At 44.3% G+C, this 24,655-nt stretch overlaps 1 protein-coding gene and 1 pseudogene across 4 annotated transcripts in view; both read right to left on the bottom strand.

Moving 5' to 3' along the window:
- Window positions 1–7,404: 7,404 nt before the first annotated feature.
- On the bottom strand, window positions 7,405–8,191 carry LOC142839849 (small ribosomal subunit protein eS12-like; annotated as a pseudogene).
- A 7,133-nt stretch (window positions 8,192–15,324) lies between these two features.
- The window catches only part of Hecw2 (HECT, C2 and WW domain containing E3 ubiquitin protein ligase 2), a 301,655-nt gene continuing 292,324 nt past the window's right edge, over window positions 15,325–24,655 (bottom strand). For all 4 annotated transcript variants that reach the window (XM_075956458.1, XM_075956459.1, XM_075956460.1 and 1 more), the window contains one exon: window positions 15,325–16,961. In XM_075956458.1, the coding sequence (XP_075812573.1) occupies window positions 16,850–16,961 (112 nt within the window). In that variant the 3' untranslated portion in view covers window positions 15,325–16,849. The remainder of the gene's footprint in view (window positions 16,962–24,655) is intronic.

Here is a 24,655-nt window from a genome sequence, read left to right as displayed (position 1 = left end):
AAACATTGATTTTTCTTTCTCGTTTTGTGTACTTTGATTGTTGAGTCTGAGGTTGGGGGGCATCCCTGTGTCATCACAAGACAGGCGTGGGTACAGTACCCAACGCAACAGAAAGATATAAGACAGCGTAACTCGAGAACAAGTTGACATATTGAAGAACAGGCTCTTATAATGAGCAATGATAAACCTGCTTCTTGCACACTCAAATTATGGGTGCATCTCGCTAACCACGAGCGCTCTGAGCAGTGTGTGGCTTCTTATCTCGATGTACTTGAAGCTGCACAGGCAGAAGATCGCGTGCCTTTACGTCTTCCTGCCTCTCACCCACGGTGTCTGCCTGTCTTCTCTGCCTGCTAAGAACAGGAAATGGCAAAGATGGTTTTTGACCTGTTCCCATTACTTCGGTAAGCGTTACTCACTTTAACCCAGGCAGCATCACGTACGTATTTTCAGCCATAGAAATAATCAGAATAGGCCTGTTTTGTTTAGTATTTCATTATTTTACTCTTCTGAACCTCAAGATTTCAGCACTATGAGCCGGCCTCTAAGAAGGCTGCTCTAGGCAAACAAAATTAAGACAGTTCTTTTGAGACATTCCCCATTACCTATTTGACCTATAAAAATCTCCATTGAGTAGCAGAGCCCCAGAGCGAGTATAAGAGTTTCTAGGCCAGCCATGCAGGCTGGCTGTGGCACAGGGTATATCAGTATTAATGGCCACGCTTTAGAGTTACTGGACAGCTTCCGTGGGTAGTGTTTTAGCCCAGCCCTGGTAACTCTAGCATGACCGCAAGCAAGGCTAGCATTATCCCATTCCACAGACAAGAAAAGAATGAGGAGATGAGATGCCCATTGAGGCGAGGGCTGGAGCCGATGATCGCGCAGGCACTGTGGGGCACACCCAAGGAAAGGGTAAGCCAGGGCGAGACTTCAGGGCCGCTTCCCTTCCCCCACTCTCATCCTTTCCTGAATCAGACTAGGGGGTCCTATGACGCAGCAGCCATGGGCAGAGGGGGGAAAGCAAAGCATAATTTGTCAGCAGATGGCAAGCAAAGGGGGAAACGTGCGGCTCTCTCACACGCAGCTGTGTTAAACCGGAAGTCCTAAGACTTGGTGCCTTAGTGATCATAGAGTCTCTACTGGCTAGGCCGACTCACTCGTGTCTCCCGTCCTAGACCGCCTGAGTGTTCGTGAGTGAGGATTCGGTAGATCAGGGCCGTTCTACCTTTGAGCTAATGCTATCAAGCATACACTAGATTGCGAGCCAGCAGTCAAGGGCGTCTGCTTGTCCTTCAGAACCCGCATTTCCAGATCAAAACTAGACAAACAAAACGACAAAGGGATAACACTTCTGTAATAAAGTAAGAAAAGTTGGCCGTACTTTCTCGCATGAGATGAAATGTATATGCCATTTTATTAATCCTTGGAGCTTAGATTATTAAGTAGTCTCATTTAGGGAAATTCGGGCTCACTCACCTGTCTGGAATCATGGAGCCAATCAATGGACACAGATTTTTTTGGTTCAGGCTACCAATCTCACGCCCTTAGCACTCCATAGTACACGCTACATGCAGGTCACGTGTTCTCACATTTTCCTTCTCGCCGTGTCCTGGCTCCAAACTCATTTACACAAGAGACTCACATCACACTAGGGGAACCTACTTAACTGGCTGTGGGGTCAAAGGGGAAGGAAGCAGGACGGGTGTCCCAGCGCTCAGTCTTCATGAGAAAGAAGATGCTCCCTGGAAGAGACTCTGCCTTTCATGCGCGCTCTGTAATTATTTGGGATGTTTATGGGACGGCAATGATAGGATGCAGCAGAAGCTTTCCCTCTGATCTTCCCCCTCCCGTTCCCATCCTCAGTGTGGCATCCTCAGAGAGGTGGTTTTTTTTTTCTTCTCTCCAGTGCTTCTCCTTTTTCTTTATGGAACCTTTTAAAAGTCACACTTAGTCATCACACGGACAGCTCAAGATTGTCTGTCCTCCCTCGGAGACTGTAAACTCCCCAAAGGGAGTTCCATACCAGCATCTGGCTGCTTTACACGGCCGTTTCCCAAGCACACACCATGGTACCTGAAAGAAAACAGCAGCCCAGTGTGTGTTCCTTGGATGGATGGGTGGATGAATGGACAGATGGATGGGCAGATCACTTCTAGAAGTTCCCGAAGGGAGCTGAGGAAGTAGGTGGTTTCATCACCCAATCTAGGGCAGGATGGATCACATTTTAGATCAGAGTAAGTCAATCACCGGTCCCTAAAAACAGGGATGACATCTGATAGTCTCCCAGTGACAAAATGTAGGAACCGTGAGACTGGCCTGTTGGGACAGAGAGATAATGGGAAGTAGCATCTACAAAGAATTTCACAAGCACCAGACAGCACCATGCATGCGTAATCCCACAACACAAAGAACAGAGTAGGAGAAAGGACTTAGCCCCGATTTACAAACTAAAACCCAAGGCATGGGTTCGTGAGGTTGCCTGAGGTCATATAAAAAATGACAGAGGGCCTGGGGAGATGATGGCTGAGCCTGGCTAGTATGTTTAAGAACCAGGACCCAAGTTTGATCCCCAGAACCCAAACAAAAAGGCCACAGTGTAACAACGTGCATTTATAATCCCAGTGCTTTGGGAGGCAAGCTCATCCCTGGGGCTCACTGGCCGGCTAGCTGAGTCTGCTTGGCAAGTGCCTGGTGTGTGTGAGACATTATCTCCAAAAGGGTGGCCAGCACCTGAGGAACACCACTCACGATTACCTGCTGGCGTCCATGTGCAAACATATGTATGCACACAGGCACCCATGCAAACAGATGAACCTGAACACAACACATGCCCATCCACACACAAGTGTTAGCATCAGGATGTGGAATTAGACTTGTCAGGTGTTCAAGGCCATGCTTCTCCTCCTCCTCCTTCATCCTCCTCCTCCTTCATCCTCCTCCTCCTTCATCCTCCTCCTTCTTCATCCTCCCCCTTCTTCTTCTCCTTCCTTCTCCTCCTTTTCTTCTTCTTCTTCTTCTTCTTCTTCTTCTTCTTCTTCTTCTTCTTCTTCTTCTTCTTCTTCTTCTCCTTCTCCTTCTTCTTCTTCTTCTTCTTCTTCTTCTTCGTCTTCTCCTTCTTCTTCTTCTTCTTCGTCTTCTCCTTCCTCTTCCTCCTCCTCCTCTTCTTTTCTTTCTTCTTTTTCTTCTCCTTCTTCTATCACTTTTAGAAGACTATTCTTTTTTTTAACTAAACGTAAAATGTGTTCATATTTTAAGTGTACAGTCGATAAAATTTAAAGATGTGTATATCCCATCATCATCAACCAGGTTAAGAAATACAACATTTTGAGCCTCCGACTGGTGAAGCTTCCCCGGTGTCCTTCCCACAGTCGTTATGCCCAAGGCAGCCACTAATTGGCTTCAGTCATCACAGGCTCCTGTTTCAGACTTGACGTCAATGGGATTGTGCTGGAACCTCTGCTTTTGATGTTGAACTTTGTGAAATCCTCCCGTGCTGTCGTGGTAATTGATTCTTTTTCATCTCTATGGGACAGTTCGGTGAAGTCATCGAATCACGTTCCATGTATCCTGCTGTGGATGGGCACTTCATTATTTCCAGTTTTATTAACCGAGTGCTATAGGCATTCTTTGGTGCTTATTTGGGGACAGCCTGTAAAAGCATTCATTTCTGGTTTCTACATAGTCTGGATTTAGACGACACCACCAGTTTCATAGAGTGGCTCAGTGAGCTTACATTCTGCCCAGCAGTCCAGAGTGTGCTCCTAGTCCACATCCTTGCCCACAGTGGGCGTCACCTCTCCTCCTCCCTCTGCTCACTCCGATGGAGGCAGGCCATGGTTTTAGAGACTTACACTTTGGTGTCTTAGTAGGTATCATGATTGTGAAAGTCTGGGATCCAACGTGAAACTCCACAGCTCGCATTCCTAATGGCCACTCTGGCTGTATGGAAGCTCACTAAGACGTGGGATCTGGCTAATTTCCGTGTGTGCTTTTATTTTTATTTGAAAATTTTTAAGGATAAAGTTTAAAGAAAAATAATGCACAATTAATAAAAAACTTAGGGTCAGAAAATTGGGGTTCAACCTGAAGATCTGAAAAGCAAAACAGCCAGCCACTGGCTCTTGCCTTGACCTCAGTGTGAAACGGCAATCCTGCCTCCCAGAATCTCAGAAGGAGATTGTGTCTGAGAGTTGACCCCCCACCCGCCCTGCCCCACTGTCTTATATTCCTTTCTAGGACTGGGATTAAAAGCATGCACCACCCGAATTCTACGGCAACTAGTGTGGCTACTGGGATTAAAGGTGTGTGTCATTGTGGCTACTGGGATTAAAGGTGTGTGTCACCATAACCTGGTCTGTAAGGGTGACCAGTGGGACTGTTTTCCTCTCAGATCTGCAGGCAGTCTTTATTTATTAAAACACGATTGAAATGCCACTACAAAAAATGTTTATTTTAAAAAGTGAATAAGATAAACAGGCCAGAGGCCATTCTTGGCCCAGCACTATCGGAACGGGCTTGCCTTCTCTCTTCTTTTTCGTGAGTGAGACCTCCTTCCCGAGGTGTTTTGCACCAATTCATAATTCTCTTCTGTTCTTACAGCTGTTCTTTTTATTCCCCTGCACCTCCCATGTAGCCTGAGCTGCTCTCAGGCTTTCTGTATCAATGACTCTGAGCTCCTGGTCCTCCTGCCTCCGTGCTCCAACTCTCTGGATTACAGGTACTTGTCATTGTACCTGATTTATGCTTTGTTAGGGGCTGAACCTGGGGCCTTATGCATACTGGGAAAGCAGTCTGCTAACCGGAGCTACATCTTAGTTCTCTCAAGGTAAACAAAACTATTTGCTTTTAATACAAAATTTCAGAATTCCCCTTTTGTAGCCCAATATGTTGCTCAGCGGGACAGCAGTTTCCACATTGCATGTTCTTCCCATTGGTCGCCGTCTATACAGCTGCCTTTATTCGCGCTGTACTCTCTGTGATGCTTGGGCTTGGAGCCAGGGAATTGTGTTCAAATGATGCTCATTTTCATAGCTGCTATGGATTATACTTAATGGCCTGGGTCCCCTTTCAATCATCATTACATTGATCGGCTGGCTTTGTCACACGGTCTGCTTGGGCCCTTATTTTTCTACATGAATGCTTCTGTTTATTCTCAATATACTTCATTAGTTTCCTATTTACAGAAAAGTTGAGAAAGTCATATAGAGTTTACATAGAGGCCATACCCAGCTCCCACGCTAACATACACTAATACCACATTAATTATACTTCATAAGGCACATTATGAATTGGAGTACATCCTTTTTTTTTTTTGAGACAGGGTTCTTCTGTGTAGCTCTGGCTATCCCAGTGGCACTCCCTCACAGAGATCCGCCTGCCTCTGCTCCCCAGTGCTGGGATTAAAGGCGTGCACCACCACTGCCTTTGATTTTATTTGGTAAAATAAACATTGGGCTGTTCAGATTATTCCAGCTCTGGCCACTGGAACTCTTGACTCCTCTTGGAGACCCCCGTCGTCTACTAATTTTCTCATTACTTACTTTGCAGCACAAGACACTAGGAAACGCCAAGATTTTATGTGTTGATTGGGGCCTTTGCTAAGGGCGCACTGAAGTCAAGCTGGAGACATTTACTCAAGTGAATTGTACAGTCACCGCCATACCTCGGAGGCACAGCGGGTTAGAAAAGCATGTGTGTCCTCTGCCCCTACCACACCGTAGGCATTCCTGCTGGAATTCTGAGCCACAGGCAGCCCGCTATCTCCACACCTCCCGAAACATCCGTTGATCTGTGTGACGTGACAGACGAGCTAGATACACGTGAGCCAAAGCAAGCCAAGCATTTTGGCTCCAAAAGATCAGTGATACTAAAAGAATCATTTTCCAGACAATATTTTTAAGTTAGTGTGGGAACACAGGGACCAGACAAGGAATGGAGAAAATCAAAGGTGGGACCTTTGACATATGCCTCTAATACTCGGGGTGCTAGGTGAAGGGTTTAGCGAACAATAAATAAAACAGAAGTCATTGTGAGGGGCAGGAATAGTGTCACGCTGCTGCACCTCCCTGTTAGAAGGGTCCTCTGGCATTAAGGGTGACAAGATGCAAATGCTAAGAGGCAGGGTTTCCCACCTGAAGCTGAAGTGATGAAAAAATTAGCACTAATTGGTGACTACTCCCTGAGCCCGCAGTTAAGAGCATCATAGGTGACGGGTCATTTGCTTATTTAGTTTTATTCTCGAAAGCCAAATTCTGGAAGAATCAGCCCCCAAATGGTAACTCATAGCTCTCTCCATCCTCCCTCGTGCCACCTCAGAGAAATGCTGTTCTGGATCAGCCTGGTTCTGGACTCCTGCTTAACTTATTACTCTGGGTTTCTCTTCTATTCCCACGCCGTGAAGATTGGACAGTAACAAGAGCTGCCCCACCTTAGTAAAACATCACCATCTCCCAATTCTCCAGACTGATCAAAAAGTCCTGTACTTGGGGCTGGAGAGAGGGCTCGGCGGTTAAGAGCTTTTGTTGACTTGGCAGAGGACCAGCATTCGGTTCCCGGCATCCACATGGTACCCACAACCATCTGTAACGCCAGTTCTAAATGATCCAATGTGTTCTTCCGGTCTCTGCAGGCACTGCAGCCTTGTGGTCACAAGTAGGCAAAACACCCAGATACATTTTTTAAAAAAAGGCCTATGTTGTTTTTATTCAGGCCTGAAGTGGTAATATAAATCTGCTTTGCTTTAAGTATTTTGTTTTTTATTGTCTGATTTTTAATTTCTTCCTGGAATTGCCTGATCCTGCAGCTAAGAGGGATCTTAGGAAGAAAGAGACATATGAAACATTTTGGTTTCTTTTGGTAACACAATCCATTTGGGTTTCCATAGCAGGGTAGCACAGTCTCGGTACTTATAAACACGAAATTTGATTTCTTACAGTCCTATAAACTGGCAAGCCCAAATCAGCACTCAACCAGATCCATTGTGTGGTGAGGGCCAGCTTCTGGACACACATGGGTGTCTTTTCACTATTCCCTTACACCGCAGAAGTCAAGGAGCCTTCTGGGATACCGATTGTAATGGCACTAAGCCCATTCATGAGAATTTCACTATCTTGGCTTAATCAACTCTTACAAACATAATTTCTATTTTGTTTGTTTGAAACGGGATTTTTCTGTGCAGACCTGGCTGTTCTGGAACTTATTCTGTAGACCAGGCTGACTTGGAACCCTGCTTGTCTCTGCCTCCTGAGTACTGGGGTTAAAGGTATGTGCCACTATGCCTGTCTTAAAAGCCCTGCTTCTAAATGCCTTTGTGATTAAGCTTCAAAACGTGAAATTTGGGGATACACACTTAGTATTAAGCATCTGATTCCTTTTCTGCTTTAATGGGCCATTTTTTTTATATGTTCATTTCTTGCTTCTAAAGTACTCTTTGGGAATATGCTTAGCTTGGGATTCTTTGCCATAGCCCTCAACTATTACACAAGTACAACCAACCCTCTTCAGTGGTTTTCCCTCTTGATCAGTTTTACAGAGGCCTACTCATACTTTCTTGTTGTCATCTACCTTACTTAGGTTGATTTGATGCTCAGTGCAAAGGGCCTCTAATATATATATATCAGTTTGGATGTAATTGGCCCCCATAATCTCATAGCGAGTGAGGGAGTGGCACTATTAGGAGGTGTGGCTTGTTGGAGTGGGTGTGGCCTTGTTGGAGGAAGTGTGTCACCGTGGGGGTGGGCTTTGAGGTTTCCTATACTCAGGATACTGCCCAGTGTGTTAGTCAACTTCCTGTTGCCTGCAAGACGTAGCTCTATCAGCGCCAGCACCGCATTGCACACCACCGTGCTCCTCATCATGATAATGGACCAAACCGCTGAAACTGTTAAGTGAGCCACCCTGATTAAAATCTTCTTTATAATAGTTGCCATGGTAATGGAGTCTCTTCACAGCAATAAATAACCTAACTATGATATATATATGATATGTATATAACTATTATATATATGGTAGTTATATATGCTGATCACAATTGGGTACAAGCACAGAAGATGGGCTTGGCAGTTAACTAAGGCTTTAGCAACCTCACAGATGCCATGTGCTTGGCCACTGTGGATGAAGGCAGTCTTCATCACCTCTTGTAAAGCAGTATTAATGTCATGACACCTCCAACAACCACGTCTTCCTTGGCCATGGAGGTGGATTACTTGTGAGGCCAAATCCTGAACATATCTGAGCCTCCGACTCCAGTGGCAGCAAGGGAAAAAAAAATGGCAAACCCAAACCGAAGATACGGGAAGAAACATTTGGAAACCTGGCACTTTGTCAATGAACTAAAATCTGTCATTGAAAAGAAGAGTTTGAATGGAGGTACCCTGCGTGAGTGGGAAATGCTGCCCTGAGAAGCTGCGGGTTGCTAAATGAAAGTCCTAGTTTGGGTATAAGCAACCTCCCTATGAGCTGCGGGCCAGGAAGGTCCCAGGGGCTCCCCAAACAAGACAGGCTATTGCCATTGCCCCCCCCCCCCCCCGTTGTTCATCAGATCTAGATGGCAACACCATACTTCAGTTGGTTTCTTTAGACTCCATTCTGTTTCTGTGAAAAGATGTCCTCCACTGGGGTTAGTCAAATTCTACAAAAACAGACTTGACAAATCTGGACAAAACTGTCAGTTAGAAAAGGCAGATCTTTACGGCCTCAACCTCAGAATTTCACTTTGAGTGGGCCTGCAGCGGGCGTGGGGGGGGGGGCACGGTTGACTATGTCATGATCGCTCTCAAGAATGTGAGCTTGTCAAATGAATATTAATGAGTCATGAATTATTACCCCATCTAAGCATTTCGTGTTGTGAGGTGGCACTTTATGGCATTGTGATAAATCAGGAAAGAAATGCAGGCTGCTCCCAAGAGCCCCTGGAACGTTACTCGCATTTCCCAAATGTCTGAGCATCTTTGAGGAGATCTTTTTATGTGAGGATTTTCAAGTTCTCCAGCAAACAAAGTGGACGGAACGTGTCTCAGCAAGCATAACTTTATCAGGAGCTCTCAGTTCAGTTTGTTCTTGTGATTCCAGAGTTTTGTTTGACTGGGAGACACAATAGTAGGGAAGTTGCTATCAGAAAAAGGAAAGTCACGATTAGGGACCCACTCGCCAATGAGGAAAAGAAAGGACAAGGAGAAAGTCTCTACTCCTTCGCCAGGAGTTGAAATGCTTTCTGGCTTAAAGATAAAAAACCAAATAAAACCAACCTACCAGCCAGCCAAAGAAACAATTCCACAACAGCGTGAAGTACCCGGAGCGGCAGAGAGCAGCTGTTCTATCGTCACCGGGGAAGTGGGTTTGAGCTTTACATTAAGAGAACAAAACAAGAGCAGGTAATTTTATCATGACAGAGACACGGTGAAGTCAAAAGGCAGAGCAGGAAGTCAGCGGCACGAATGCCACCCCCCACGCTTGTCTTGCAGCAACAGTGCAAACCTGTAATAGTGAAATCCTGTTTCAAACTCTCATGTCTACAGAAAGTAGAATCCCCGATCTAGAGTATCAAAGAAAGGGTTTAATGATATCTCAAGACTCGTGACATCTTGACAGGGACCCTCTTATATGAACCAACACAAGCTAGTTTTGCAGAAAGATACCAATACTACGTCATTTTCAAATACAAACTCCAGGCACCGCCTGCTGGCCTTTGTACTATAGAGCTACCCTTTCCTGGCTACTAACTGTTGCCTTTCATACCATGTGTTCACGTTTTTTCCTTTCCTCTTCCTCTCCTATTAACTACTATGTCCTAGAAGCGTTTTCTTTATTTGGGCAGTTCATTTAGGTTACTACTAAGCCAGGCATAAAGGATTCATGGATTAAATCAAGGGTATCAGACTCTACCTCTATAAGTCAAATTCAACCTGTGGACATGGTGGGTTTGATCCATCTAATACATATCAAACGGTTTGGAACAGTCATACCAACATTTGAATCGCTGCGTTTCTCCTTATAAATCAACGCATTTTTCAATGCTGGACCAGAATTACGCACGGCTAGGATCTGCAGGAGCAAGATATTTGGAAGCCCCATTGGTCTGTTGCTCAGGCACAGCCAGTTTTCCTACCGGCTTTTTCCAGGCATGAATACATGACCCTCAGATTATATTGATCTGGGCGACAGTAGGGGAGCTGGTGTACATATGATTATGAGTTAAAGGTTCAACGTGACCTAACAAACAGACTCAATGCGTGAGTGAAAACCCTATGCTTTGTTTTAATTCCTGTAACATCCATTGGTGCACCACTGAGAGCAAAAATATTCTTGTAAAGATAAACAAAATAGATTCTTGATTACAAATCCAATGAAGGGAGAAATTAACATATCTGCAGAACTGTCTACTAATCCCAAGTACTGTATCCCTAATTTTGTCCTTCTGGAGTTTATTTTTCCCCCAAACTATGACAGAAAAGTCCCAACTCATTTTTTAAAAGAAGATTTATTTTTGATTAAGTGATTTCGTGATGTAACATGGCTTTAAACAAAAATAGAGATCAGTATGAAAATAAAACAAATTGTACACATTAAAATATCTTTCCGTCAAAGCATTTCATAATCATAAAAAATACAACACAAGAGTCAGGGGCTCAGGTGAGGATAAGAATACAGACTTCCTGGAAAAATGAACAACTGGTCCACGATTCAGTTGTAAGCTTTGTGTAATGCCAGTCATGACGCATTTCTAGGAGGGCTACCAACACCCTATAGTATGTGCCTTAAAAAAAAAGTAACTGTGTCAAATGAGGGCTGTGTAATCTTATTCTAATATCAAACACCTCCCATTAGTTTTCTCTATTAAAAGTTACACCGAAGAAATACAAAGCTTAAATCAAATCACCAGACCCAGAAGTGTGACAATGAACTGTGATCTACGGTACAGTGGGCATGAAGGGCGGGGCTGGCGAAGAGACAGAGAGGCTTAAAAAATACACCGCCTGTGCTCTACTGAAATCTTAGAAATAAAATGTCTTTACAGAGCCTTGATATTAAAAAGTAAGCATTATTATAAAATTAGATTAATACTTTCAGTAAGAGGCAAGAGAGATGCATGTAGTTTTTTTTCATTCATTTATTTTGGAATGCCTGCACCCCTATTATAAAAACATGTAATCTTACGCACTTTCCAGTGTGCTAACAGCCCCCATATTTTACTTATGATATTACATAAAGAAAAATAAGCTGTAATTATATCTTTTAGGGCATTGATGTCCTAACAAAACATTCTGTTCTGTGTTTCCTGGTTCACCCTTCCAAGGTGTTTCTTAAACATTACCCATCCCTTTTAACAGAAGGTGATAATTACCAGAATTTACTGATGATTTCTTACCTACACCAGTAGTAGCTGATTCACTTTGAATCATAAACATTCCTATCAACATTCCTCAGGTTTGTCATATCTTAAAATGAAATTGGATTTGAAGATATCACTTGCCCAAGGCCACCGGACATAAAAATCATAAACAGCTAGAGCCATCTGTCCTGTTGAGCTATTTGATCACGAAATCAGAATAAAGTACCTTGACCATCAAAATTGAAGCAAATGTATCTACTGTGTTAATTTCTTTGGCAGGAAGCCATCATTCGGTCTCCTTTTGTGATTCGGTAACCTCACACTTCAGAGCTTACTTTCCACACTAATAGGGAATGTTAAATCAACATTATAATAGTGTAATATTACATATTATAATAGTGTAAATCAACACTAATTGGAGAGCTGATTGGAGAGTGAGAATATCTCAAAAGTTATGTTAATGTCAGCTGTAAAAACAAATGAACCATAATGAAATAAAAGCACTTTTATTTCAAAAATAGCATTCGATAGTAGTAACAATAATTTCCAAGTAAAAAAAAATTAATGCAAATTGTTGAGCTTCCTGATCAAGCTATAATTAGCCTTAAAACTTTGGGACTGAATGACATTTTGCAGAACAGGAAATGCTAGCTTACTGAAATCACACAATATGGGTATCTCCCACCAGGTAGATGGCCCATCAGTGTCTTCACAAAACTAAGACATTGTTTTCAACTCAGAAAAGTCACACATTCCGACTCCCCCGTCAGCATGCTCTGAGTCTGATGGTGTTTGCAGCAATGCTCCCCTGTCCCCTTGGCTCTCCTGCGATCTTAAATGCGCCTTCACTCCTAACCCTGATGGCTCTCACGGAGTCAACACACATTCCTTATATCCATAACGTCAGTTCCTGGAGATGCAGCTGTTACTCCTGAATCTCAACAGCAGTTACGGTTAGATGGCCAGAGCGGTACAATTGCCAGGCACCTCTTTTTATTTTTTTAACCACCCTTTCAACGGTAGTGGTTGGACCTTGAGTTACAGCCCAGAAACCTCTGATGTCTCTGGGGTTCCTTTGCTTCTGTGCTAGACAAATGATCTAAAAACAAAACTAACTTCGAAGCAAATAGAGTCTTCTGATTAGAATCTGCTGCCAGAGGGTCATTCTCATTAACTTAAAGTCAAGTCACATGTGAGTAGGCTGGCCGATTGAGGACTCCACTCTGCAACAGCTGACCCAAATCTCAAGTGTAACTGGGGACGTGGGAGGGGGACAGGCTGTATTTTTTCAACTGCATGTTGTTTCTTATGTGGGGTGAGTGGTGACTTGTAATAAGAGTACAGCCTCGTTTCCTGCCCCTGGAATTTCCTGAATGAAGTTAAATTGAATAAAACCCTAGACTCTTCAATTATAAGTTATGTTCCTTGTGAGAAGTAGTGCAAAAAGTAGAAAAAAAAAGTCATTTGAATAAATATCAGGAAGACAGGAAGATAAACGGAAGCTGCGGGTGGTCCCTTCCTCCACGTCACTGGGAGCCAGCTGCCAGGCCTCTGAAGACTCAGGTTTAGCAAAAATCAATAATGGAAGCCAGGTCTCTGGTTGGTGCCTTTTCCATATTCTTGCTTCTACATAATCCCCAAGGAAGCCCACCAAAGACAACCAGACTGGTCTTCAGTTGCTCCCACAGGCAGGACATGTAAACACTGTGCCCGTGAAGAGCCTTCTCCACGGATATACTCCTTTCTCCATGGCCTCCGCAGGAGCGCCACAACTGAAGCATGTTTGAGAAAATGAGAGTTTGGGAAAGGAAAGCGTCTGAAAATCGAGTAGATCGGTACAAACATTAGCCTTCGTAGTTCCCGAGATGAAACAGGATCGCAGCACCAAAGTAGGAGAACTCATCTCCCCAGTTACGCGAGAAATGAGCCCGATCCCAGCGGGAGCTTGATCCTTCTCCCTAAGCGAGCACTGAGGACCAAAGGAGGATGAGGATGCGCCAGCGCTTCGGGCTTTCTCACGTTTCCATCAGGGCGGCTGTGAACAGACCTCAGTCCTTACGACTAGAGTTTAATGGACTGAGAATGTCTGGAGTGGTTGCACTCTGGTTTTGCAAAATGAATTCCTTCTCTAGTTCAATTGCATCTTTTATATTTATTTATTACAGAGTGACCACTAAAGTATAAATACAGCATGTACTAGAAAAGTGACTTCCATTCATTTTGTGTGCCAGAGAGATGTTCTGATCCCAGGTGTGGTTTTTGGCTCAGGAGCTGAGATATTTTACACCGAAAATGGAACGTGTGTTGTAGCGCAGGGATGGGAGGAAATACCCAGACTTCATTTTGATATTTCTTTTTTTTTTCTATTCTTTTCTATCTAGGATGATATTTCTTTGATAATTTAAAGACCTTGACTTGCTCCTTCACAACTCAGGCTCCATCTGTAGACTCGAAGCCCTCCTCATTTTGAATGCATTTTGGGTCTCAAGATTTACCAGCACTGATATTCTGAGAGCTTTGTAGTTACCAAGAGAAAGAGCACATCTGCGATGATGATTTTGAGCTACACGGTTTGACATACATGAAGCTATAACCAAGACTCTGGCGGGGCGGGGCGGGGGGGACGGATAGGTTATTCTCTCTTCATTCATGAATTGTAGAACTCGGTCTTTTAATGAAAAATGTTTTGGAAACTCAATGCCCTCTCTAGTAGACCGTGAGCGTTTTTCTGGAGGCCAGATTCAGATTCTTGGGGCTCCATCATCAAATGAGTGACTGGCACGAAGAGAACCCCAACGATGTGCCCGTGCTTTGAACGATGATGGGGTACCAAAATTGTCTTTTTATGCTGCTAGTAGCCTCATTTAGAAATCTCTTCAAACCAAACCAAAGAGCCAAGTTATTGGGGTTCACATTCCAGAAGAACATATTTATGGATATTTCTAATTGTGGTGTACAGTAACATCTAATTTATTCAGTGGCTATGTTGTCTAACTTTTACAAGTTGTAAAAGTTAGTCGTGTGCTTTTGGTTTTACCCACGGAGAACAGCAGACAAGTTATCCTGGTTTTCTGATATGCTAGCTTCGATTCTGATCATTTTCCAACTCTCAAAACAGGGCCAACTAGACTAAATCGTACTGCTTTAAGAACGTCTGAGTGCATCTAAATGGTTATTTGAGAAGTTGTAGCATCAATTAGAAATAAAGGGGTACATCTTATTTCAAATATCTTCCGCCAACAATAGGGCCTTCGGTGGGTGGCAAAACGTCTCAAGCCAAGCGAACACTAACACGGCCTAGCTGGACACGTACTTCTGAAGGAAAGGCAGCTTTCCTGTGAGGAGACCCTGTGGCAGCTGTCAGTCAGGGGATGCTCTGACACATCAAAGTGTGATTCTCAGAGCGTGTTGGTGTGCTCTGCTTTCCTTACGATGAAAAAACACAAACAAAAGAAATTTGCAAAAATTAAATATATACTTGTATTCATGGCAAATAAGTACAAACTAATAATTCCGGTCAAAAGGTTTAGTTTTTTTTTCTGGCCCAATTATGCATACAAATAAATAGTCTTCATATCTTTCCTGGGTTCCCATAAGCTTTTCTCCCGGAATGTTTTCCCACATCCAGTGCTTATCCTTTAACACTGTAACACAACCTGAGCGTCATTCCTCCTGAGGATCCAACGGGACACACAGCTTCGCTAGCAGGAGAGTAACTGCTCTTACTACACACCTCTGGGTACCTTTGCATGTAAGCCCGTGACCTGCAAAGTCACCCACACCCCACCACAGACGTCCACGCCACTTATAAACAAGATGCTCGGAGCAATGTGTAGGGAATGCCTGGAACGCCCCTCCCCGCAGACTGGCAGATTAAATGCTAATCCAATGGTTTTCCCGCCCTCAATTCCATCCCACCTCACTGAATTCTGCATCTGCTTAGCGATGTCATAAATCAAGGAACAAACAATAGCATGGGACAGTCCTGAAAGCAATTAAAATGAAGGATATCCTTTTATTAAATTAAGAAGGTTTGTCAGTGATGTCATGCAGTTTCTGAGAGACCATAGAAAAGACTTTTCCTTGATATTAATAAGAAAGTTATGCATCAGTGAAAATGCAGGCCTAGAAATATAGTGCTGAGAGTTTCAATTCGTGGTATCTTCACTGATGAGGGAAAGTGGAATTCTTTCTATGAGGAGAGTTGACCTCTCTGACACTGCCGATGGCTCCCTAACCAAGCTTGCTGTTCGATGATGCTGTACAAATAAAAAGTAGCAGGGAGGAGGAATACGAAATTTCTGTAATAAATGCCATCCTGTAAAGTAGTCGATGGATGGAAGAGAATCTAATGCATTTTTAAATAAATGCATATCATACTATCACATAGTGTGAGTCTTAAAAAAATTATTACTTAGATGCACAGTCCTTGCAGTGGCTGCCATGGCACTGGGAAGGAAATCTGATTCAGAAGCAACGTCTGTTGTACTCAGCAAGAGATGGAGCTGCTGTTAGTCATATTGTAATGTCCCTTCGACTTTGGTACGTTCAGTGCAAAATATTTGGGGGGATTTTTTTTGTAACCTTTATAAAAATAAAAGGCCCTTTAGTTCCCTTGAGCGGGCTTACAAGGAGACAAGTCTAGCCAGATGCCCGAGTAAGCACGGAACGTGAAAATGAAGAGGAGGTACGGACAATACGGTAGCTAGGTCCTTATATACATCTTAGAGAACAGAAATAGAACGAACCTATAAAAAAATAAACAGAACTCACTGTGTACATTTTCCTGATATGCTGTGATTAATTGCTAGTTATTTGACATCTGTTTTCATGCATTATAAAGCATCCGATCTCTCATTAGCAGTTCACTGAACAAGTTTGTCTTCAGCCGCAGGACACACATACCACTTGCATATACACTGTTACAGGACCACCTTGCGGCCAATCTTTACAGTTACCTCATACTGACTTCGTTTCGCTCGCGTTCCGTGAATGTCGAAACCTATAGTGGACACCATGCAGGCACGCGTAAGCAAGAAATGAGTATTTCGGTTATAACTTAGGGCTTAAACAAATGTACTTTCGGGAAATATATATTTTTTTTATGATAATCTTCCACTTGCACTAATTTGGAGATTGGGCCAAGTGCTGCCGGTTTGGCTTGAAGTTATGCCCGACGGGAGCGTTCCAAGATTCGCCCGAGTCGCTGAAAGTCCCCCATGGAGTTGCTCAAGCGCGGGTTCACCTTTATCTTGAAACATAACGCATGGGAAAAGGTTTGGCAGTCAAGAACTGTTGATTGAAAGACTTTTGGGTTGTTCCACGGGCACCGAGCTCACCCCAAGGCTTCCAAGGGCACTCACAGCCAGCCCCCCAACACACGAGCCTGTGTTCCTCAAGAGCAACACGCAGTTTGTTCTCCTGGAACCGTGGGCTGGAGACTACCGCTGCTCTGCCACTCTTCCGGAGGCGGCTTCTGACGCTGCCTGTCCGCCAAGAGCCGAGCATCCTCCTCCCAGCTCACTCAAGTCCAAAGGTGCTGGTCTCTTCGACTGCTGTCAAGAGTTTCTCATACAGCATGGAAAAGGAAGGGTACGGAGGGAGATCCAGGCGGTTAAAACAAGTGTGGGCTCTGCAAACAGAAGAAGCATGATGAGAAAAAAACGAAAGCGCCTCTTCAGGCACTCATGTACGCATGCGTGTGCGGTGGGGGCGCGTGCACGCGCGTGCATGTGCGCACCCACAAGAATGCCTTTTCCTTTCTTATTCGAATTTATCTGTTACCATTTCCACAGTTATTTTGGGAAAAGTGAAGATGTTTTAACTTAAAAAAATTCAGAGTTGCATTTTTCTTTAGAGGAGTTGGACACATTGAATTTTTTTTTTTACACGTCACCCTTTAGAAGATATATTCCGTGCATAGTATTGCTTGCTGAGCTGTATGAGAATGAAAACGCCAAGTTTAGTCCTTTTTCTTCCTCTCTGTTCAAAGTTAAGAATAAAGGCCTTGCCAAGGGATGCACTTTGATTCCCTTCCAACACTGCCAGTTGCCAGGGTGCCCCTCCGAGAGTCTGTGGCCCGGCAGTTTTTCATTTCCTTGGGCAGGGAAGACCAGCAAACTGTCTCTGAAGCCCAGACTGTGGCTCAGAGTTTGGGGGAAAGTCCCTGGCTAGACTTGTCTTTGGAAGTCAGTAAACACTGGGACTGCTTTGAACTGCGTGCTCTAATCTGCCTTCCCACCCGTCACAACTCAAGAAAAAGGGCCATTAAATCACAGTTGTGTGCAGTGCTCTTTTTAGAAATACCTGCTCTTTTGCCAAGAAGGGGGGGAGGTGTTTTCCTGTTATTTTCACCTGATTCACAATTAAAAAAAAAATTCGTCTCCAAATAGTACATCTTATCAGGGAACAGATCTGCACTTTTGACACGGGATAGGAAATGCCCCGTCCTGAACGCACGAGAATTTGCTGGGGCTAAGTAGCTTAGACTTAAGAGAGATAGAAAAACAAAAAACAAGACAAAACAAAACAAAAAACAAAACAAAAAAAAAGACCCTGAAGTAACATGAAGTTTGAGGAGCCATAATATTTATACAAAAGCAATGTGCAAATTTTATTGTTACAAATCATGTATGTCTTATGATGTAAATATAAAGTACTATTCCTGTAGGCAATACTAAATGGGGGGGAAGATTAACCTTGGTCTTGGGGAGATTTGGGGTTGAGTACCCCTTTTACCATCCGTACCAGCTGTGTGATTTGGAGTGTTGTGTTAGAATTCTGAGACTTAAATTTCTTACCTGTTAAAGGGGGGGTCGATACAATAAGGCAATTGATATCAGAAGGGGGTGAGATTCACCGAAGTAAGAGAAACACGCTTCAGAGAATGGCTGGCACGTGGTGTTGGACCACATAATAGAGCTGCATTGTTAGATACATTTCCCCATGACCAGAGGACTGTATCCTGATGGCCTTCAATAGATGGCCCGGCGATAACAATGACCCACGGAAAACACGGCATAATAAAGAGCTAAGAAAGCATGTGTGCGTTCATATAACTTACAGAAACGAGAATGTGAGGGGCTCTGTTAAAACAGCCCTGAAATTAAAGCTCCAGGTTGTCCACTCCTGATACCTCAGATACTTGGACATATTGGTGGAAATCACCTCATCAATTTTTGCGGGCAAACTAAAAACAAACAAACAAAACGAAAACAAAACAAAAAAAAACCCTACCAAGCATCCTAGAATTGTATTTATCATAATTCTTTTGTTATCTCCTTATAATGGAGCCCAGACCTAGATCCCAAGGCAAAGTTTTTACTAATGTGGCAAAACAGAGTCCCAGGGATGGCTTAAAAATCTATCTGGTGTGAAACTCTGAAATTAATATATATATCTGGGCTGAGCGGTGGTGGTACACACCTTTAATCCCAAGCACCTGGGAGGCGGAGGCAGGTGGATCTCTGTGAGTTTGAGGCCAGCCTGGTCTACAGAGCTAGTTCCAGGACAGCCAGTGCTGTTGCACAGAGAAACCTGTCTCAAAAAAACCAATAAGAAAATAAAAATAGAAATTTATATATACCTGGTTTCATTTTTGTTCCAGGGCAGGTGAGGGATAAATACAGAAGTGAAATATTGTTTGAACAGAATAACATGTCAGACTTTGTGTGACAGCCAGGGAGTATTTATTACCCCATGTGACTGAGGTATGGTAGGCACGTCACTGTTCTCAGTTTCTTGTCTTGGTCTAACAGGTGTACGTAGTCTTAGGAGTCACTGCTTTGTGATCTTCACCTTTTCCTTTCCCTACATTTCCTTTTTAATGCTTTGATGGTGGTGACTTTTTACCACTGTGGATTTTGTTTGTTTGTTTGTTTGTTTTCGAGACAGGATTTCTCTGTAGCTTTGGAGCCTGTCCTGGAACTAGCTCTTGTAGACCAGGCTGGCCTCGAACTCACAGAGATCCGCCGGCCTCTGCCTCCCGAGTGCTGGGATTAAAAGCCTGCGCCACCACTGCCTGGCCACTGTGGATGTTTTTAAGGGCTCAGTTTGGTGGCGTCAAAGGCACTCAGGCAGTGTGGTGGCTACCGTTGACTGTCCACCTGAAAGGGAGGCAAATGACCCAGGAGACTTGGGCGCGTTCGTCAGAGGTTCTGCCCCCAGACTGGGTGCAGTACGATCAGTCACCTCAAGCTCCTGCCACCAGGATGGATGTGCCCCGTGAAATGTAAGCTAAGACCAGCTTCCCCTCTCTTTTGTGGCTTTTGTCAGGGCGTTTTAGAACAGCGGCAGGCACAGAGATGAATACAAATGGACCAGCAACCGGCCCCATCCGCTAGCTCCAGAACACTGACATACCGCTTCTGAACTGGCTCCATCAAACAGTAAATGGAGCCCGTTTTTCCTCCTCCTGTGCCCCGGAATGCACAGTTCTGTTTTCTGTCTGTGATTTTTACTACTCTGTGTACTTTAAAGTAGAATCTTAAGATATATGTTCACTGTGTCTGGCTTATTTCATTTTGCGTAATGTTTTTAAGGTGGATTTTGCAACCATGGCTCAGGGTCCCCTTCATTCAGGCCACTGTGCATATACCATGATCTGTTGATCGTTTCATCCATTGATGAACGTGAGTCTGTTTCCCACCTCTGGCTATCAGAAACACTGCTGCTGTGAACACACACACACACACACACAGAGAGAGAGAGAGAGACAGAGACAGAGAGAGACAGAGAGAGACACTTGCACGCATGCAATACCTGTTTAAATCTCTGCAAATCTCTGCTTTCAGTCTTTGGGGGAGAGATCCAGGAGTGGATTGTGGGAACATGATGTATTTAATATGTTAAGGACCCACCAGTGCTCCTTACTGGTTCCACATTTTCCATCCATGCCAGCAGTGTACAGGAGCTCTTATCACTTGATATCTTCGTCAACATTCATAACATTCATTCTCTACATCTTATTTATTGTCTTAGGGTGTGTGTGCTTCAAGACAGGGTTTCTCCGTGTAGCTCTGGCTATCCCGGAACTTGCTCTGTAGACCAAGTTGGCCTCAAACTCACAGAGATCCGCCTGCCTCTGCCTCTGGGTGCTGGGTTTAAAGGCGTGAGCGGCCACCACCACCCAAATTAGCTAGGGTTTCTATTGCTAAACCGAAACAGTGTGACCAAAGCAACTTGGGGAGGGAAGGGTTTATTTGGCTTAGGCTTCTACATCATTGTTTATCATCAAAGGAAGCCAGGACAGGAACTCAAGCAGGGCAGGAACCTGGAGGCAGGAGCTGATGCAGAGGCCATGGAGGGGTGCTTCTTACTGGCTATGCTCATCATGGCTTGTTCGACCTGCTTTCTTATAGAACCCAGGACTACCAGGCTAGGGACGGCACCGGTTAAAATGGATGGGGCCCTTCCTATCACTAATCAATCACTAATTAGGAAAATGCTCTAAAGATTTGTCTACTGTCTCATCTTACAGAGGCATTTTCTTAATTGAGGTTTCCTCCTCTTATAGTTTACATTAGCTTATGTCAAGTGGACATAAAACTACCCAGCACATTGGTATTTTTTTAATCTTTAGTCTAGCCATCCTAATGGGTACGAAATCATTCATTTTTTCCAGGGTTCTTATTGACTCATCTAAATGTTATATAATAAAAAAAATGGACTCTCTTGTTGAGTTTGAAGAAGCAAGCTGCCACGAAGCCTGAAGTCTAAAGGAGCTTGGAAACACACCCTTCCCTGGCTGAGTCTTCCTATGAGAAAAAAACCCCAGGAGACACCCAAGTCCAGTCTTGGGAGGCTGTGTAGACTTCACTAAGCCCTGCCTGAACCCTTGCACCAAAGACACAGAAAGACTTGCGGGGACATTTTCAATCACTAAGTTTGCGTGGTTTGTTTGGCAGCAACCAGAAATTAGTACCAAGTGTCAAGGTCCTCGAGCACACAAGGAAAGGTATGGAATGCGGTGATGACTTCATAGGACATGATCATGGGTCAAGGGTCAGTGCTGAGCGAGGCTGAACAGGAATCGTGTACAGCCCTTTCAGTTTCTGTAGCATCTTTGCCGTTGCCTCTTATCTAGGAATTTCCACAAGCCTGGGTCCTGTTTTCAGTTCTCAACATGAAAGGGAGGACTGAACCACTGGGCGTACATGCATGTGTGTGCGTGTGTGTGGTGTGTGCGTGCGTGCGTGCGTGCGTGCGTGTGAGAGAGAGAGAGAGAGAGAGAGAGAGAGAGAGAGAGAGAGAGAGAGAGAGAGATTCTAGCATAGGGTAGATTGGAACATAATGTAGCTCAAGCTGGGCCTGTACTCAATGCAAACCTCCTATCTTAGCCTCCCAATTAAGTTACCACTTCATCTTGGAATAATATTCTCTTTGCTCCTCTTCAGTCACGAGACGTAACCACCATTACGGCTGCACAATGTAAAGTCATCGTTGTTTCTCAAGTTACGTCTGGTTGCATAACATGTAGTTACCGCAACCTAACTTTCCTTCTGAATAAACAGATCCTCTGGAGAAAGTCTCATGAAGGTAGAGACAGGCGCCTATATTCTACACGGGGAAGCTATGTGCAAGGATTGAATGGTTTTCCCAAGGTAAAAGATAAGCAAGTGGCCCAACAACATCATCAAAACAAATAGCACCACAACCCCCCGGGGCCTCCTCATGGAAGCCCAATATCCAGCTGCATTCTTCACTCCTACCATGCAACCCCTGAATGTGGGCTGTGAGTCCTCGGCATGCTGCATGCCTTCTGCACGACAGCCACAAACATCCGTGGAAAAGGATTACGGGGTGTGTGTATGTTGGGGGGGGAAAGCTTTAGGGAATTTTTAAGGAGCTAGTCAGTAACAGGGCGCAGTATCTCTGGGGACAACTATCAAATCTGGGTCAATCCAGAAGATCCTGGGAGATACCAGGGGATTTTTCAGCCACCAAACTAGCAAGCTGAATCTCAGGTTCACGGGAGGGAGAACAGAGGTCCTCCAGGGGGTATTTTGGTGTGCCTCAGAATTACCCAAGGAGTCTGGGGTTTGTCCCTGAGATTCTCAGTTGGATGGTCTGGGGGGGGGCTGGTGATCTGTATTTTAAGATTTACTCCAAATGATTCTGCTGTAGGTGGTCTGCACCACTGGAGAGACATCAAGCCAATTAGAAATACAATCTCTAAACTGGATCGCCACGCTGACATTCTGTGTGCTCGCAAATATTTCAAAACTGCACACAAACAAGACAACGTTGCTAATAAGGAAATTGAGGAAGAGTGTGGTTAAATAAGTTGCCCAATATTTACCATCAGCTTGTTGGATGAGCCAAGTACGAGAAAGAAAAAAAAAAGGCAAACAAACAAAAAAAATCCTCTGAGGCTTTTCATACTCTACCCCAAGTTCATTCCATGTCCTAAAAAAAAAACTAGTAGAAAGTACCAAAAGGGCCTCTGAACTGTGTTGATATTGGCAGCAAAAGTGCACCCAGTTTCTTCAGTCTCAGTAAGAAAATGTTTTTTCAAATCTTCCAAAGCCAGCCACCCTGAAGTCATAATGAGTTTACCTCACTTCAAGCTCTTCAGCCAGAGCACTGAAAAGAAAGCAAAGGCCCACTCCCCAACCCCCAGATCTATGGTCTGACTTAACGGTTGTCTCAGCATTTTCTGGATTTTTTTTTTCTGATATTAAACACAGGGTCCCAGGCTTGCCCTCCTTTGGGCTTCCTATGGTGACTGAGTTACCTAAACCCAGTGAGCATCAGTTATGCCTGCACAAGCCACTTGGCTGACTAACGTATCCCTCACATGTCCTGTACCCAAGAGTCATCCTGGTTTTTGTTCAAGCACTCAAAATGCTAGACAAAGAAAAAATGAAAATTGAGATTTTAAAATAGGAGAAAGTACGTGAGAGAGAGTGAGGGGGAGAGGGATGGAGAGGGAGGGGGAGGGAAAGAGAAAGAGAGGAAGAGAAAATCATGAATCTAGTTTTAAGTAACAGGTGTCATACAAAAATCAAATGTTGGCATCAAAGCAGCTCTCTTGCAGGATCTGGGAGGTAGAACGCGCCAATACTCTCATCTCAAATGCCCTGATGTCTCACAGGTCACGTGTCAGGTTTCTTATTCCTCTTCCTACTTTTCTGTCAAGAAATTTCACCAATCAAAAACAAATATTTTTTTAAAAAAAAAACACCGGGAGATCTGCAAGGATCTGTGAAGTATCATTTTGCAATGTCAAAACTTCTCTGGCAATGCGCGTGTTCTCAAACTGATTTATGGGGTCCAAACTGTACCTATTTGCAAGAGTGTTGCGGGCACTGCTTTCAAGGGAAGTGAGTGTGCTTAGGGGTCTATCAGCTGTTGTGGTTGGAGAAGATAATTCTCGGGATTATTCATGTGTCTGGGCGTTCTGGTAGTGCCTCTCCACCCCCTTTCTGGCTTTTCAAGTTCCCAATTCAGGGACCCATGGGTGTTCGGAAAGGCTCTAATCCTTTCATTTCTAGAATCTTCTCACTAAGAGAAAAATACCCATATGATTCTCCCTCCCCGTGAAGATCCCCTGCCGTGTTCATGCAAACCGCCTCTGATGATCAAAACTTAAATCTTCAACTTGCATGACACCTTCCTTGTTCCTTCACTTGCCAAACGCCCACTCAACAGAGGCTGCATGTCAGGCACTGAGCTGCTCAGGTAGAAGAGGAAGAAAGATCTGGTCTCTGTCCTCAAAGAATTCCCATGTTCAGCAAAAGGAAGCCGAAGGGTCAGGAGCTTGTGCTCTGTGCTGAGGAATCTGCCTGGAGCAAGCAGCTCTGAGACCCAATATGGCTTTGGGCTCTTAGTCCCAGATCTGGGCTGCATTTTCTCCCAAAGACTGACACACCTTTGTCTAATTAATCCGAAAGATTCCTGTGGGTTATGTGTGGTTTAGCATACAGTGATAATACAATGAGTTATAAGTCTGTCCAGCCACGTTGGGCAAGGTTTTGTGGCGGATCCTGCCTATGCCAAGGCTGGAAGACTTTGTAGGCGTGCAGGGCTTTTCTGGATCAACACGAAGGATGTTTCCCAACAGATGGGCTGGAAGCCTGGGAGAGAAAGCATGGTGTTGCCAGGAAACCAGAGAAGGGCAAGGAACCAACCAGGGTCAAAGCTAGACCAGGCCAGAAAGAGAGGATGGGCCAGAGGGATGCAGGTGTGTGCATGCAAAAGCCTTTTTCATTTATTTCAGGGATGAGAGGGAACACTGGTTGGGTGTGCAATTGGGTGGCAGAGGTGCCATTAAACAAGGCAGAGAACAGAGGAGCTAGATAAGGACCGAAGATGAACCATGGCTGT

Source organism: Microtus pennsylvanicus, chromosome 22 (assembly GCF_037038515.1).
Source record: "Microtus pennsylvanicus isolate mMicPen1 chromosome 22, mMicPen1.hap1, whole genome shotgun sequence".
Classification (NCBI taxonomy): Eukaryota; Metazoa; Chordata; class Mammalia; order Rodentia; family Cricetidae; genus Microtus; species Microtus pennsylvanicus.
Note: the sequence above shows the minus strand (reverse complement) of the source record. Positions and strands in the feature narration are given on the sequence as shown.